General features: G+C 38.5%; 1 protein-coding gene across 3 annotated transcripts in view; it reads left to right on the top strand.

The window, feature by feature from the left end:
- The first annotated feature begins 10,867 nt into the window (after window positions 1-10,867).
- The window catches only part of LOC103474999 (cell adhesion molecule 2-like), a 153,686-nt gene continuing 146,917 nt past the window's right edge, over window positions 10,868-17,636 (top strand). For all 3 annotated transcript variants that reach the window (XM_008426348.2, XM_008426347.2, XM_008426346.2), the window contains exon 1: window positions 10,868-11,370. In XM_008426348.2, coding sequence (XP_008424570.1) covers window positions 11,310-11,370 — 61 coding nt within the window. In that variant the 5' untranslated portion in view covers window positions 10,868-11,309. The remainder of the gene's footprint in view (window positions 11,371-17,636) is intronic.

Genomic DNA, 17,636 nt, shown 5'->3' with positions numbered 1-17,636 from the left:
TATGCATTAGCAATGCATAATGTATTGATGGAATTCCACTTTTTCTACAAAACAGGACTTTTTAAAGTTTATTTTCTTAATTTAAATTTCTCTTGGTGGTAACCAAATGTCTGATGCTTGTGTTTTTTTTGCAAGCTCAAGGAGCCCCATTTTAAAAACATCATTACAACATTTGCAAATACTAATGATCAACATGATACATTTTAAACAGACCTCAATTTTATGGAGGTCTTTAAGGGGTTTTGCAGTGAGTGCATTGGTCATTTGCTTAAAACCTTAGATGGGCAGAGGAACTCCTAAAATACTTGCAGGCATTATGTCTAGAATAAACTATAGGAGCAGAGGAAGTTTATGGCTGTAATGTGATCAAATAAAATATAGGCAAAGTAGGTATAAGGTATAAATACTTTTCAAGGCACTTTATGTATCTGTTTTTGCTGTAAAAAACACACAAACATTAGACACTGAAATTGAATGATTAAGCTTTTCAAGATTTATTGTTTACTGTGAACCATAATTGTGAAGGTGTAAAAGCATAATTTCATTTTCTAAAAAAAGTTTCACTGGTGATTACATTGTTGCAGCATTAATGTCTTTCACCGTCATTCGAATACTTGGGAGTAAAATAAAAGCAACAGAGGGGGGTGACCATACAGTTAAGTAAAATAAGTAAAAACTGTTTAAAAATGTAACAAAATAAATTAAAACTATAATTTTACGTGGTTTTATTCCATTGCTAACTGTGTTTTTGAAATTATTGTCTGAGAAGTAAAGTTTCATCTGTGTTTATCTTTGCTTCACAACCAAGTACATCTCCCACCTTTTTATTGGCACTCCTTAAAAGCCCTGAAATAAATACATTTTATTTTTCAGTTCCATAATCTGACAGTGAAAAAAAATAAAAAGCTAAATTAACTTAACAAATATTAAATGAGAAGGTAAGTGAAGCTTTCTGTAAGTTTTTATTTTTACTTTATCGTTAGGATAGTGGTGTGATTGAGAACTCTACTCTAGTATGTCAATACTTTCTGTATCCCTGGTCAGTCACCATGACATAAGAACTGATTTCTCAGTCATTCTTTAAAATGAGAAAAACAGGAGAACATTAAGGCAGATAGATGCATGTTAGTCTTCTCGAGTTGGGGAAAGGGCCACAGGAAAATAGATGCTCTCCTATGCCCATATATCTACTCAGATAAATAATTCAGCAGTTTAAAACAACTAGAACTTCGAGAAACTAGGCTATAAAAAGGTTTGCCACCAAACACCGGAGCAGGACGGTAGAGGAAGTTAAACAAAACAAAACAAAAAAAATCCCCAAAGTTCACTGCTGGACAACTGGAGCAAAGATGTGCATCTTGGTGGTGACAGTATGTTCACAACAACAACACATACACTTCAGATTTTTGTAGTGTTTGAGAGGTAAAGCAGAGAGGAAAAAGTATAATATCAATACCGAGATGTACTCAGTGGAAAGGGGATGTAGAGGCTGAAGCTGGCACATTCAGAAGATTGGCAGCAGGGAACAGATGGTCAGGAGGAGAAAGGAAACATGACCAGGATGTGTAGTTATGCAAAGATAAGCAAAGGAGGTGCAGGGAGTGCTGATGAGCTCTGAGACACTGGCATCCTAATTCTCCGTATAATAGAGCTTTACAAGTATCAAAACTTCTGGTAGGAGCAGGCAGCAAAAGACGTTGCAGAGTGTCCCAAGTATATATCTGTTCCATTAGATAGCAGATGTTAAAGCATTCTTTTTTTTTTAATCTTGATTCTTGGAGCTGTTTGGGCTTCATGTATTTTAAATTCACACTGATATAGATTCTACAGATATGACTCTGATACAAGCAACAGGGACAGCTTACACACCCCTCCTAAAATATATGATTTTTGCAACATGAAAATTACCCCATTATAAATCATATAAAAACCTTTCCCATCTTTAGTGGGACACAAATATTCTATGCACTTCATCTTAAAGACAAACTCCTTTCCTTATGCCTAATCCTGTCTTGGAAGCACCTTTTGCTTCTCAGTTCAGCTTTTAATCCATCCATTATAATGAATGTGATCAACCCAATGTATGAATTTGCATGCCATTTCCTTGTTAGAACTTAGCTAGTGCCTTAATTTGCAGATATTTTGCAAATCTCAGAATGCTCTCACTGTACAAAGGTATCAGTCAAGAGAAGGATCTAAATAGTTCTACAGAAGACAATGACACATGAAACAAAATTTGAGCTTTTTAAGCCATAATTCTAGTATGTTTACACAAAGCGCATTACCAAAAGTACAGTATATCCACGGTGAAACATTGTACAGTTTGTATCAGTCACTGTGGTTACTTCTCTTCAGATAAAACTGGGGTCTTTATTGGACACTGGGTCACACTCCAAGTTAATTATGCTAATTTCTGACCCAGTCTTCCCCTTCCGACAATCTTAAGGATGCTCAGATTGTCATGATGGCGCTAAAGATAATCTTAGGAGTGACCTAGTCAGACAGGATAGACATCGGGACCACTCCAACCTCAAATCAGGGATATCCAACTTGTCGGCGTGACATCCCAGCCTGTGTGGTGCTGCAAGAAGAAATGAGCATGCTGTCTGACAAAAGAGACGGAGAGCCAGTCAGAAAGTGAGTTGATGGAAACACAGAGGGGAATCCAAAATACAAAAGACAAAAGAAAGCTCAATGCGCAGCAGAAAGTCTGATGAACTTTGGCAAAATCTTCTTGCATTGTTTTATTCAGTTAAAAAAAAGCCCACAAACTATTGCCTCTTCCTCGTCTGCCATGTTTTATTTTGAGAGGTTTAGCAAGACTTCTGACATCTGAATGTTTGTGAGTGAAATCTGTTCACGTGTGGCGTGTTGTCTTTGCCCTGTGGCTGTACATCACACACTGTAGGACCACTGTAGGAGTTTTTGTGGAAAAGATCAGGTCAGAAATCGCTCAGATTTTGAAAATCAACCAACAATTTTTAAATCTTGCCATTTGAACCACAGGCTTAAGGTGGAAGATGAAGAGTGGTTTCATGTCAGCAACACAGCATGTCTGAGCATACATCCAATTCAGCCAAAGAACTAAACACTGAAATATTAAAGTTTTCAAAAGGCCGAGCCAGAGTCCAAACTAAGTCAGATAGAAGATCTGTTGGTTCACGTGAAGAGGCCGGAGGGGAGCAGATGTCCACACAGTTTGACTGATTTGGAGATGCTTTGCAAAGCAGAGAGGGCAGATATTGCCAAGCTAGATGTGGGGTGCTAATAGAATCCTACCAAAGAACACAAAATGCTTAGATATCTAAAAAAAAAAAAAGTATTAGTAGAAAACGCTTTGAATGTTTTACCTCCCAAATCTCTGTTGTTTTAACCTCTGTGGGCACATTCTCAAGATCCACACTAAGTCAGCGTTGCAGCTTGGAAATGTTGACCTGATTCAGAGTGTTGCACTGATGTTGCTGTTTGAAGAGACGTGCTACATTCTTCCAGCGTGTAAAAGCATGAGCATTTGTGGTTGAATCCTCAGTTCAAAGTAAACGCTGAACAGCTGCGCACTAATGATGTTGCTTTATTAAAACTCAAAATGAATCCTGCTTACTGCGGAACTGACCGGCGTGCTAACAAATCTGAGACTTGGGGGGCTTCAAATCTCTGTTTTAATCTTATGCAATTCCATAACTAAGTGGTTCTGGCCCTGATAATTGGCGAGTGAAAAATCCACCACGGGCAGCTAAATCCTAAAATCAGCCCATTTTCCATGCAGTGGTCTGTGAGAACACCAGCTGCCGGAGCGCCATCATCTGCGCGAGCCCCAGCACAAAGCACTTCACTCGGCGTAGGGCGCGGGGTTCTGTTAGTGTCGGTATGGATGGGGAGATGGAGGAGGGAGATTGAATATGCATTTACGCTGGTCCCAAAGGGATGGCGCGTGTCCTTGAAAACATCCTTTTGTTTGTGAAGTTCAAACAAAAGGCCATCATTGGTTCCGTCATTGCAGCTCTTTGCTTCCAGCGCTGTGCTGTAAAGATGTAGTCATTACCTCAGATCTTCCCTGTCCTAAAGATGACTCATCCTTCAGTGGAAGCCTCAGTAGATAATAAAATACATCTTGATTGTGTTATCAAGAAGATTTAGCTTTTCATTTGAAGTTGTTGAGTCAGGGTAAATGTGAGAAAAATGTCACTGCAATGTGAACCATACACATATCCTTGTAAACATTTCTCCAGTAAATGACGCTGCAGAGTTTCTCCATCACCAGTAAAACTGTGGCATGAACATCTGGTAAGATGTATAGTCAGTTTAGTCTGTACCACTGATTATACTTTCAATAAGTAAATCCTTAATTTCTTCATATATTGTGGATTAAGATGCTGGTAAAAATATTCATTTACTCAACTATACTTTGATCTGTTTTAAATGGTCCAGTTCATCTTGAGGTAAAACAATTTGAATGTAGAACATAGATGTCCTCAAGCCAGTTTAAATCTTTCTGGATAAAGTTTTCATGCAATGCAAGTTTGCTTCTATGCGATGGAGCGTTCCAAATTTGAAACAAGTACTTACATTTGAGCATATACATCTGAATATAGAGCAAATCTCAAAAGTGTACACATCACTGACAAAATACCAGGTTTTTGTTCTGTACAAAACTGAGTCTATTGTGAATCACAATTTTACCATCCTTAAAATGAAAGCTATTAAAAAGGAAAATAAGCTATATAATCTGCTAATAAACAGAAATATACATGAACTTGGATTCACAATGCTGATGCACTTTTGGATACTTTGGTATTCAACCTTTCTGTCCTTTAAACCTCTTTAAAAATATGAGATTCTGAGAAATTAAGTTTACATTTCTTTCCGCATTGACTTTGCTTTTTCTCCTGGTTCATACGTGGATAGGTGGATGTCTTCACTGTCCTGTGGAACAGATCATATTGTGGATTTGTAATTCTTTTTCTTGATCGATACCTCGAGCATGAAGGTCCTTTTGATCTTTTGAAACGTCTACACAAACAAACTGAAGCTGAAGGAGAGCTTTATTTCTAGTTAATCAGATGCTCTATAGCTGATGTTAGTTGTTCTTTGTCAAAAGGTGCTTTGACAAAGAATTAATTTAAACTGAGGCATACTTGATAAATCTAATTATTGCCTGTTTTTAAATTTTTTTCCACCATTTTTCTCACCAACAGATTTGCTGTTGTTGCTATATCGGTATAAGATATTTGTCACATCCATCCATCCATCCATCCATCCATCCATCCATCCATCCATCCATCCATTTTCTTGACACTCTTGTCCCTCAGTGGGGTCGGGAGGGTTGCTGGTGCCTATCTCCAGCTAACGTTCCGGGCGAGAGGCGGGGTCACCCTGGACAGGTCGCCAGTCTGTCATAGGGCATATTTGTCACATTAAATGTGGAAAATAAAACTTGCCATTTTAACAGAATCAACTACACCAACCAACTGTGGCCTTTAAAAAAAAATTTTTTTAGAAAAATAAATATTTTCATTCAGATCTGTATCTATAAAGTTCTATGGCATTCCATCTTCTGCATATTGTTCATTTTCTTTACCTTCTTCTGTTCTGATTTTGTATTCATATGTTCATTTTCCATTTGCTCTTTGTCTTGTATCCTGGGAAGAAGAATGAAGTCCAACCTAAGTTCCACAGGGTGAGGGGTGAAAAACAGGTCAACAGTCCATCACAGAGACAAATGAGGCAATCATGCTCACTGGCACTCACACCTTTAATCAATTTGGAAGCCCCATTTAACCTAACCTGCTTGTTTTAGGACTGAGGGGAAAACTGTTGGGAGGACATGCAAATTTCACACAAAGAGCTCCCTACTAAAACTTAAAATGGAAACATTCTTCCTGTGAGGCAATTTGCAGAACACCATTCATACACAAGGTAATTGCTTTACTGGGAAATAAAAGGAACAGATATTTTAAAAAAAATCAAATTAAAAAGCAGAAAGGCATAAAAGTTGCAAAGACACCAAAACTCAGAAATGTTGAAATACTGATCAGTAGCAAATAATTGTCCAATAAATTATTTAAAAAGCTTATAAGGTCAACTTTGACCTTTAGATAACATGTTTTAGTAAGCAGCTACTGCATGATCTTAGTCCTGATTTAATGAAGCCACATTTCATGTTTTTTGGTGCTATGCACAGCTAAAGGGAGCAAATAAACTGAATGCTGCCTGTGCTGGTTTAGTCCTGGTCCTAGGAACACTAGGAACCGATTTTCAACGTCAGGGGGATTCATGGTTCATTCCTGACAAGTAACTCTCAGATCTATTTAGGCCTAAGGCCATTCAGTGCTTACTAGACCAGTGAGGTTTTAAAATATCCTTTTACAAACAGGAAGCCGGTGCAGTAATATAAAGACTGATATGATGCGATCCCTTATCCTGGTGTTGATCTGGATTCCACATCTTAGATGAGCAGCCGCTGGTTCTTTGGTTTGTTTTATTGACATATTTGACTTTTTTTTCTTACTTTTTTACAGACACATAAAGATACCACTACAAAAATCGAGCCTACTAAAAATAAATGCATGCCACAGTCTTTTGTGTCCTGTTTTGAAGGAAAACCCTTTTATCTGCCAATGTTTAAACAAGGCAAGAAGACTGATTTATACAGGATCTCCTGTTGCGATCCTAGATCTCAGTTACAAGAAACCAAAGTCTATTTAGGAATAGACTTTGCAAGGTTGTCAAAATTCAGATATCAACTCATGTCAGCACCTGCATTTCTTGCATTTCTGTGGTTTTAATCTTACCTGAAGCTGACTGAGCAGTGATCTCTCATCTTGCAACTTTAGAACTTGGGGGGGAAATTTTAGATTTTAAATAAAAGTAGTAGAAGAAGCAAATGTAAATTTTGTTTGATCAAATCATAACTGCCTAATAACTCAGTGTCCACCATTTAAGATCTGAACCAATCAAGCACAGCACCAGACAATTCCACCTAATTCACAATCGGTATTTTATAGTCAATCCTTTCAAACCCAGGATTGTGTCAGGATATTGTGTTGTTTGAGTTTGTTTTGGGTATGTTAATATTTGTGTTCCTTAGTTCTTTCTATTAATTCTGCCTTGTTTCTATTTTTACTTCAGTTCCTTTTTAGTGATTCTAGTTATGTGTATTTCTTGTGTCTAGTCCTTTTTCTCAGTTACTCTAGTTTTCATTGTTTATGTCTAGTTACTTTGTTAGATTAATTTCCTAGTCCCCAATGTGCTCTCCCTCGCTGCCTGTGTCACTTCTCTCTCTCTCCTCAGCATGTCTTCTGCTCTCAACCTCCATACAACCTCACCATACAACCTCCCAGCACCTCTTTCTCAGTCAGTCCTTGCTAATTCCTCCTGTCTCTTCCCTGTTTTACATCTTGCGGTCCCTGTATATTCTTGCTGGGGTTTTTTTCCCTCTCTGTGGATGTTTCTTGTTCTGTCCTGTAAGTTTGTATTTTCATTAAATCTTCAAATTGCATGAAGATTTGCACCTCCCGTGGATCCATTACAACCTCCACACATCTTGACAGATTGAGATCTAGTCGTTTCAACACGGAACCCAGAAAGGTACATAAATGTTTAGTAGAAATATTACAGGTATAAAGTGATATAAAGTTAAGTTTCCTTAACTGTTTAAATGACATGAATGCAAAAAGCTGCATGGCTGTGGGTTACTCTTCAGCTTGTTGGCAATGCAGTATTTATTAGGTGAGACAACTGTCCAGATGAGACCAGTATATTTACACTTTTAATGGAAAATAGTTACCACAACATACTATACACCTCTGGACAAGATGTCTGAGTGATTATTTCTAATTTAACCATATATACAGAAATGTTCATACAGTCCTGACTTGCAGTGTCCCATGAATAAAGCAATAAACAGATGAAATTGTATTCCCACTCGCCATCAATAACAAGTATTGCTCCTGGGGTAAGAAAAAAAAAGTCCAAGAAGCATATAACACTCTGAGCACACTGTCCAATTTCAGACTTTACAAAGCTTGAGAGAGCAGTTGTTATTTCCCAGAGGAACACTGACAAGAAAAAAACCCACATGTCTGACACATTGAATTATAAAATTCTATTTACAAAAAATTTGAATAGCTTTCTTTTGTCACTGCAGTGCAGCAGTTAGTTGACAAGAAGTTATCCCAATGCAATGTTTTACTGACAATCATTTATCTAGAAAATTCTGTCACACATGTAAAATGCATTGAGCGGAGTGTGTCTGGAATAGCTGCTTAGATCAGTGAGGTGGTTGAAATCCTATCGCTGATGGATTAATGCATATTAATGAGTCGCCCTTGCTTTGCCTTTTGTCTCGCAGTTTGTTTTGATTTCTTTTGTGCATTTTGGATGCTTATTCTGAAATAACTTGAAGCCTTTTCCAATTGTTTTGTGTCACAACAGGTAGTTGGGATTCCGATGTGCGGCTTGTAACCTCGTTAAATCTGGCCGTGCACATGACGGAGCATTCCAAATTACACAAAGAAAGGAACAGAATGCGAGAAAAGACCCACAGATATATGCGAAAAGAGAATGTGCTCCCCTGCATCACAGATCTGTGTCAGCACCCCAAGCTTTTCTGCTGAACACAGATAGTCAATAAATTCCCGGTGCTAAGAAGGTGCATGAGTTGAATTCTACTCTCAAAGATCTAATGAAATGACGAGAAACTGACCTTCAGGACACATGGGATTGATTCTTAACCCCCATCCTCTTGGTAATTGGCTCTGTATAGTTCTGCTTCGAATTATAAGTGAGTTGTGAAGAGAATGTATGTCACACAAGAGCACTCAGTCCTTCAAGGTTTACAGTTCAGAAAGGCATCAATAGCTCCACCGGGAGTAGAGATGTGCATATAGTTCCAAGTTTAAAAAGGCTAAAATGCAGCCTCAGCACATCTCAGTAAAAGGTTCCCTTTCGGATCGTTCTGATTAAAAGCATAATTGATTACAACATGAAAATATACTGCGTTCATTTCTTTTTTGCCGATGAAGATTAGCGGTCCGACCGATTGTTTAAATGATGAATTTTGCGTCTGCTGTTTTTCCTACTGAGAGAGAAGCCAAGGCTGTAAAAGGCCCGGACTACATTTTCAGCCCCACGTCTTTTCTCAGGCGGTTCGCACAGGTCAACGATTTGATTTGAAGTGGGAGTGGCATGGAGGACCACTGAGAAAAATTGAACCAAATTTGCCAAGCAGAATGTTAAACCATGTGTAAAATCCTTGCGATCGGCTTAGCGAGCGATCCCTGGCTGAAGCTGCCATTTCCCCTTCTCACCTCTGTCTTTGAGAACGGCCACACTCATTTCTCTGCGCCTCGTGGGAACCCTTTGAAAGAAAGGAGGATGTCCAGGAGCCCATTTGCCTCCCCTGTGTATGTGCAGTCATTCCTGACATGCACCCAGACTCAGGGTTATCACCTCTGGAAAGCAACTGTCTTTTCACACAACATGAGCAGGTCTTTCCATCATCACCGCATGCTGTCCCTTTCAGTCCTCTAAAAACACATGATATGCAGTAATGCATCAGTTTGGTTAAATCGAGTTACTTGTGTTGATTTCTGGCTTATTTGCTGTTTTGGATCTGAAAGAGTTAATTTAATAGTGCCTTGTAAAAATGTTCACAACCTGTTCCCATCTACTGCCACATTCCAACCACAAACCTAAATGGATTTTATAAGGATATTATGTGTTAGACTAGCACAAAGGAGCACACAGTAGTGAAAGGAAAATTATATGTTTAATTTTTTTCTCCCCAAATTGTAATGAAATGTGTTAAACCGCCTTTACTTTGATAGCTTTAAACAAATCCATTGCAATCAGTTGCATTCATCAGAAAATTGGAAATAGTACAGCATGATGGCAGGCTTAAGTAGCAAGTAGAGCTGAATTTACAAGGATATGGAATCCTGGGCTGGAGACAGTTTTGGTGCCCTGTCCACTAAGAAATATTTATTTTACTAATACAAATTACAGTACATTAATAGATAGTCCTATACATCATCAGATCTGAATTGATGCATAGTGGGTTTAGTACATTCACTAGCCAATAACTCTGTGTTGTTCCCAAAGAAATCAACTAAAATATCATATTTTTCAAATACTTGATTATTGTTTATAATCATAAAAATATTAAAATATTCACCCAACTCAACAAATTTTGGCCTAGGCCAAAATTAGCTAAAGTACAATCTACTCAAAGCAGGCATTCATTAAAGAAAAAAAAATAAATCTTTGCTCCCCATATCCTTTCAAAAGATCACGGCCCTGGGTCCTGTATCACATGGTTGTCTATTTAAACTGAGAAAGGAGAGCATTGACCAGAGATGGATGGAGATAGTGACCATACGCATATGGTCAGAGCGAATGGGATAGTTTAGACCAAAGATTGCTTGTGTTTTAGAATGGCTCAGTCAAAGTTCAAACTAAGATCCAATTGACCAGATGTGGCTGGATTTGAAAAATCACCAAGAAGAATACACAACATCTAATCTTTAGACTTTGCAAAGTTGGTAGAGGAAAAGAAAAAACACACACAAAACAAGCTGAAACAAAAGGCTGTACAAGAAGAGCAGGCTGCATTGTTCAGATTTTTGGAAAAAAAAAAAAAAAAACGTTTCCATAATTTCACAATCCTGAAACACTGCCACAAAACGCTGAAATTATAATCATGATATGTCGTTGAATCTTACTATTCATTTATTTATTTATTTATTTAGTGAAGAAGACATTCAGCTACATAGTCATATGTCTGCAGAAGCTTTTAGAAATCATGGCACTGATCACATTTAAAAAAAAAAAAAAAAAAAAAACTAAAAAAAAAAAAAAAAAAAAATGTGGTCCCCCGTTCGCAACTGATATAACAAAGTAACCGTGTACTCTGTGAAATTGTTTACCGGAGATCCGAAGTGTGTCTAGGTGTTTTTCATTGGCGAAGCGTCTTCATTAGTCAAAAGGCGTGGGCGGGACTCTAGCTCTCTGCAGCGAGTCAAAGTGAAAGCAATAAAGGGAAGCAGGAGCTGCACTTTGCCGACGAGCATCTCTGCCGTCCTGCTTCACCACAGTCATCACTGCCCCCTCTGATCAGCGAAAACACACAGGGACTCCTGCAAAAAAAAACAAAAAAAAAAACGGCAGAGTTCGTCAATGTAACTCGGGTCAGTCAGAAACTGCGCCGTTCAGCTGGATAAGTCCAATCTTGGCAGAAGAGAAAGGAAAAAAAAAAAAAAAGAGAGAGTGGAGTGTTGGCGTTAAAATTGTGCAGGAAAAAAGAGAAGAATATGATGCTCAAGCAGCACTTGATCTTCATCCTCTACAGCCTCTGCGCGAGCGTCTTTAAAGGTGAGCCCTCTTGGACGGATGTTGCTGTTGTGCAGACGGGCGTGGTGTGCCGGGAGGTGGAGGCTGCGTGGAGTGTAAAAAGATCATTTGTGTTTTGTGACACGTGAGGTTCAAGTTGTTTTATTCAGCGCAAACACAAGAAAAGGGGAGAGTTGGCTCGCCTTTTGAAACGGCGCAGCTTCGGCTGCAGCAGTGCTCGGCTGCCGCTGTCTGCCGTCAGAGAGCCAAGTGTGCTGGAATGCCTGGAAGTTGAATTGTGCGGCGCAGTGAGGAGCAGAATGCGGCTACACAAGTTTCCGTGTCGGGGGCGGAGGTGGGGGGGGGGACAACTTGGATGTCGCCTCAGTGACCGATAAAAGCTGCGGATTAGTTCACTGAAGCCTTCTGTGTCTGTGTTCATTCAGCTGGGCATGTGTCTTCTGAAACTGATACAGGATGCAGGAGAGGAGAGGTGGCTGGTGTCTTGTTTGCTGAGTCCGGTGTCATTGAGTAGATATTTACAACCACAGGCTGCGCTTAGGTTCATTTCATGGGATTTAGCAAATCTATTTTAAAGATAAAGATACAAAATAAAAATAAAAAGTCCTCCATGCATTTCGTGGGGTTTTATATTGTGGTCACTGTTTAAAGTGCAGCCTATGCATGTGCATCTCCAACAGTGACGGTAACACATTTTAGGACCAGCGTCGTGCGCTGCTCTGCTGCCGGAGACGCAGGTGAGGTTGCGTGACTTGAAGCCAGTCTGCAGCTCGGTTTAGACGTCGCCTCATGACAATAGCCGTTCTCCCCGCAGACCGTCCCGCTCCTGGACATGCCTGCGCAGCCACCGCCCTGTAGGCGACCAGCCTTCTGAAACCCCCCCCTCCAGAAGAGCTGCTGCTGGTGCCATCAAAGTGTTCCATATGACAAATGACCAAATTAATCTGCCTTCCTCTTTTAATAATAATAAAAATCCATAAGACATTAATGACATTGTCAGTGCAGATTTAGTGTAAGGTATTGTATAATGAAAGTGATTAGAGGAATTTTAACATAAAGCATGAATGATTTATACTAATTCCACTCAGGATCACTGTTCCCCTTATTTGATCCTGAGAAACCAAAAGTTGATAACCTGCAGGATTTCTGTTTACTCAAAAGTCCTGCATATTTATTTATTTATTTTAAATTACATTGAATTATGGAATTAACATAATGCAAGTTTTACATTTTCAAAAGAGTCCCGCCACATGGCCAGGGGCACCAGAACGTTTTCAAAAGGGCGTTCAGATTGGACAGCTGACAAGGTGGCCCCACAAAACCAAAACCACGTTGTTTTTTTATGCTGTCAAACAGGGAGGAATATTCAAAAGTAGGGCTATGTAAGACAAAACAAATAAACACATAGATTAACTGATCATCAAAATGTTGCAACTCACTGACACTTTTACTTCCTTTCAACTCTTTCCTACACATTTGTAAAATATTAAGTATAAAACAGTGTTTGATCAAGGGAGGCGGCAGTCCTAAAGGGGTAGGCTTTGCCCCCCTCCCCGCCCCCACCATCTCTGATTTGGCACACATGTATATATGCCTAGCATTATGCCCAGTTTAGCTTAAATGCTTGAGAGTGAATTGGCAATAAGTCAGAGTCTAGATCGACCAGATTGCTGTTAAAAAAATCACAAAATATTTTTATAATTTGCCTTAATGAATGCTCTGTTTTTGGATAGTTGCTGTCAGCAAGTCTTGCCTCATCTAACAGAGCTGTCCAACTTGAAATGCCATCATCTGTTATGCACAGCTGTGACCCGAAAAGACATCCAACCACATCCACAGCCAGAGCTTGCCTAGAGACATGCCCCTTTTGGAGAGGATTATGGTTTGAGTTAAATAACCTTGGATGATTTATTAACCTCAAAATGTTCTCATAACTTCTAACTGAAAATGCTGTCTATCTGTCGGTCTGTCTGCAACCCTGTCTGTCCGTCTGTCTGTCTGTCTCTCTGTTCGTCCGCCCAGTCTGGAGTAAAAATAATGCATGTTCTTGTTTTGGCCAGTGTACAGACAAATCAAGTGTACCGCAGTTTGGCTTCTGAGAAATCTTTAAACAAGTGAACTACATTATAAAACTAGTCACTAAAATGCATTTTGAAAATTAGAATCACTTGTTTAGTTCATCTCTAGTAACGCGATCACCTCACGCAGCTCTTGAGTGCAACAAATAAATGATCGTGCAAAATGTCTGCACAGACAATGTGATCTGTGATTACTGACATGATGAAAACGTAAACCACCCATGTCCTGGAGTTCGGTGCAAAAGTAGAGGAATACGAATACGGGCCTTACATATTAGTTCAGCAAAATCCCATGATGTGCTGGGAGTAGCAATACTGTATATGGTGAAAGGGTTTAAGGATTCACTGACTTTAACTTATGTCAACAACATCATCGTTCCGAGCGTATGATTAATAATACATGAACATTACTATAGTCTTAAAGGCTTAGAAATACTGATATCAAAGAGGTTTCTCAGCAGTGTAAAGACCAGTGACTGCAGCCGTTGCAGCAGGTAAAAAGAGAAGAGATCATTTTAGTTTTTTGTCAGATAGAGTGAAAGATCTGTCTTGTATTTTTCAAAGCTCAACAGATAATAAAAACCGTGCTATTCATTCTTCATATCTGAAAAAATGATGGCTATTAAATACGCAGACTGATTTAATTTAAAATAAGCCCCATTTGTGGGACTGTTTTTTGTCACCTTTACAGTGTAGCTGGTGCTTTACGTGAATAGCCTTTACCAAGCTCAGTTGAGGTTTTGTTAGCCTCATCCTTAACCTTCCATCCCAAATACTGAAGAGCCACGATTTTACAGTTGTTTTCTTTTTTGAGTTCATCAAACTGAGTTATAGTAAGGAAAAAATGAGGACTTTAAAAAAGACCTTCAGGTAAAAGTTTTACAAATATTCTGTGTGACTATTGTTACTGAGGGAGGCAGAGAAAACTTTATATTAACATTATATTTTTTGGTGTCAGTAAAGTGTTTAAATTCAAGTCAAGTGAAACAGATATAAGCTCTTATAAAGTAAACTGTGTTTTCAACAAGACATATGCCTTTCATTCTGGCTGTGAAATAGTGAGCGAGAGAGAGTGGGACTTTCAGCAAGTAAGTCGTTACAATTCAATTCAAATTCAAAAATACTATTTTGATCCAAAAGGGAAATTAAATGTTGTTGTAATTCATTAATTTAGATTCTTAAAAGAGTTACTGCAGATGGTGGTTGCTGTTGGGACAGATCTCTATAGCCGTCTGTATTACAGCGAATCTGAAGAAGCCTCTGACTGAAGATACTTAAGACAGTCTCGTGAAGAGGATGGTCATTGTTGTCCATAATTTTCTTGGATTTATGAATAAGCCTTCTTTGCATCATCATCCCCAGAGCAGAACCAGCATTTTTAATTAGGTTGTTGAGCTCAGTTGATGCTGCTGCCCCAAGATGACGGCAGAAGAGATGACGCTCTCAACAATCTTATAGACTTATAGAAGATCTGCAGCATCTTGCTTCAAACCCTGATAGGATGTTAGCTTCCTCCAGAAGTGCAGCCGAGTCATATAGAGTGCAGCGAAAGTGCTTTGTTTTAATGTTTTTGAGGTATCTCTTGTAGAACTTGGTAGATTTGGCCATCCTGATGGGTTTGAGGTGTCTAGGTAACAATTTAAATCGTCTACAGCAGTGGTATTCAAACCTTTTGGATACCAATTCTCAAGTTGATAGGACAGAGGACTGCAAAATATCTATTTTGTAATAATTGTATTGAAAATAAAAGTACCAAAAAAGCATTTAACATTTTTTTATTAAAAATAAATAAGATTTTAATGAAACAAATGAACTATTCACATTTTAAAATAATAATAAAAAATGTCCATCTGCATCAACCGCATGTGGTTTTTGGCCAATTTCATGGTCTCCCGACTGCATTTTTGACATCCCTGCTCTAGGGAACACACAGAGACTATGTTGTAGTGTTGCTGGCCTTCTAATATAAGATCACCAATATAAGAGGCTAAAGACAGTTTTATAAAGTCAACTCTGTAAGTCTTGAGTCTTGGTTTAAAAATAGTAAAACCATTTATAAATAAACTGAATTAAATTGAACGGTTTTACAGCAGCTGCTCTCTCACACTCTTCCCGGTTATCCTTGCAGGGTCATTTGGGGCTGATGGCTATCTCCGACGGTGTGTGATGGAATGGCACACACAGGTTGCCAGTCCATCACAAGGCAAAACAGACACACAGGATGAACAGCCATGCGTGTGTAAACTCATTTCTAAGGGTAATTTAGAGTAACAAATTTGCCTAAAAAGTCATGTTTGGTCAGTGAAAGAAACCTGAGTTTCCAGAGAGAATCCAGGCATGCATGGGGGAGAACCTCCAGACTCCATGAAGAAAGGCCCCAGGATGCCAGGTCTAATAATTTACCAAACCAGGAGAACAGAAATCAGCCACGAAATTCTAATCAGTACCTTTCTGTTTGTCAGTTATATTAAAACCAGCTAAAAGACTCCAGTATAAAAGAAGACAAGTTGCTTTTCATACGTATATTTTAATTTGCGTCTCTTACCAGCTTACATTGATGGCCCAGTTGTCCAGTTCCACTCAATGGAAATCTCTGACTGCATTAAACAGCTTGCCATCGTATTTCAATGCAGTGGTTGTATTTGATTGTTATTTCAAATGCCTGGTATTATACAGCTGTGATCACATTTTATTGTTTTTTTATCTACAAAAACATTTTTTTCTTAACAGCCACCATGAAGCACCAAAAATCACTATGTCCTGCACATCCTTTTGTCTTTATGGGGCTTTTTAAGATCAAAAGCTTCAACAAAAGTTGTGCCAGTTTGGAGGTTAAAAATAGTCAACAGAAAGCTAGCCTACTTGGCACCAGATTTTGGTTCATGAGAGGAGAGAGAAAGAACAGGACCCAGAAAATGTATCTTGTCCAGAGGCTGTTCTGAGATAGCGCCCACTTCAAGGGCTACTTAAAATATTTATGATACGAGGGTAAAGTTTAGATGCATGAGGTGCCAAGGCCAGTGCTCCAAAAGTACAAATCATACGTTACTTTGTAAAGATGTGAAAAGTCAAATAACGAACCAAAATAAATAACTAAAATAAAGAAATAGTCGTTAAACAAAAGCTTTGCATTGAGAGAAGGGCTGCACAATTACCCAAACATGTCATTACAATTATTTGAAATTTTAATCTGCTTCAATTGTGGACTCTAATGCAAACATTTGAGCAATTAAATGGTATGACTTAGGAAAGAACTATTCAGATTTTTATTTCAGTGAAGCAGTTACTGCACTGTGCAATCCTGCGGGAGTGAAAGCTTAAAATATTAGCGGTAAAATGTATTTCTCCTGCGGCCCAGTCTTTTTCAAGCTTTGCTTTTAGAGTGCATGAGAAAACTGCTTGTGCCTCTTCTGGATAGATCGAACTGTTTATACATCATTTTTGTGAAGACATGTATCTTTTTTCAAATAAAGTGAAAGGGAAGAGATGAGAGAAAGAAATATTAAATAACATTTTGTGGTGCCTGTTTGGGGAAGAATATATAAACAGTTGTATGCAGGGACACGTTATAGAACTATTAAATATGTTCATCGGTCATATAGCTAATCTACACATAATTAGAGAAAATATAACAAACCCTTTTGGTAATTAACTCTTCTCTTTTCCCTCTCTAGTTTGATTTCAAATAGGATATGTACAGTACATAACAAATGACTATAAAGTGAGAAGTTTAGAGGAGGAAAAAAAAACTCTCTTAGATCAGTACACTTTATGGTCTGTGGCATCCCCTGTTTCCTCTGAAGTCATGAGCAATTTTCTGAGAAACCATCCTCTCTAACAGGCAAACAAACAAATGGGACTGAAAACATAACCTCTTCAGCTCAGGTATAAGGGAGCAGAATCTACTGAGCGTTTACGGCCTAATCGACAGTTAAATTGCAGTGCACCACATCACATACTGCAGCGATTCTGTAGACAAGACTTCAGCCTCAGCAGCTCTGTTCATGCACCATAATGTTGTGAGTCATTTCACACAGACTCATCCTATTTTTTTATTTATTTTTTCCCTTTGTCGAAGAAATACGCTTACTATTTTTGCTTATGTGAAATGCTGAAATCCTGTTTATTACTTTAGCCCATGTTGTGGGTTGCTGTCTAAATGTTTAAAATGACTGTTTGGTTATATATATATATATATATATATATATA

Source organism: Poecilia reticulata, linkage group LG13 (assembly GCF_000633615.1).
Source record: "Poecilia reticulata strain Guanapo linkage group LG13, Guppy_female_1.0+MT, whole genome shotgun sequence".
Taxonomy (NCBI): Eukaryota; Metazoa; Chordata; class Actinopteri; order Cyprinodontiformes; family Poeciliidae; genus Poecilia; species Poecilia reticulata.
This window is presented reverse-complemented; position numbering and strand designations above follow the sequence as displayed.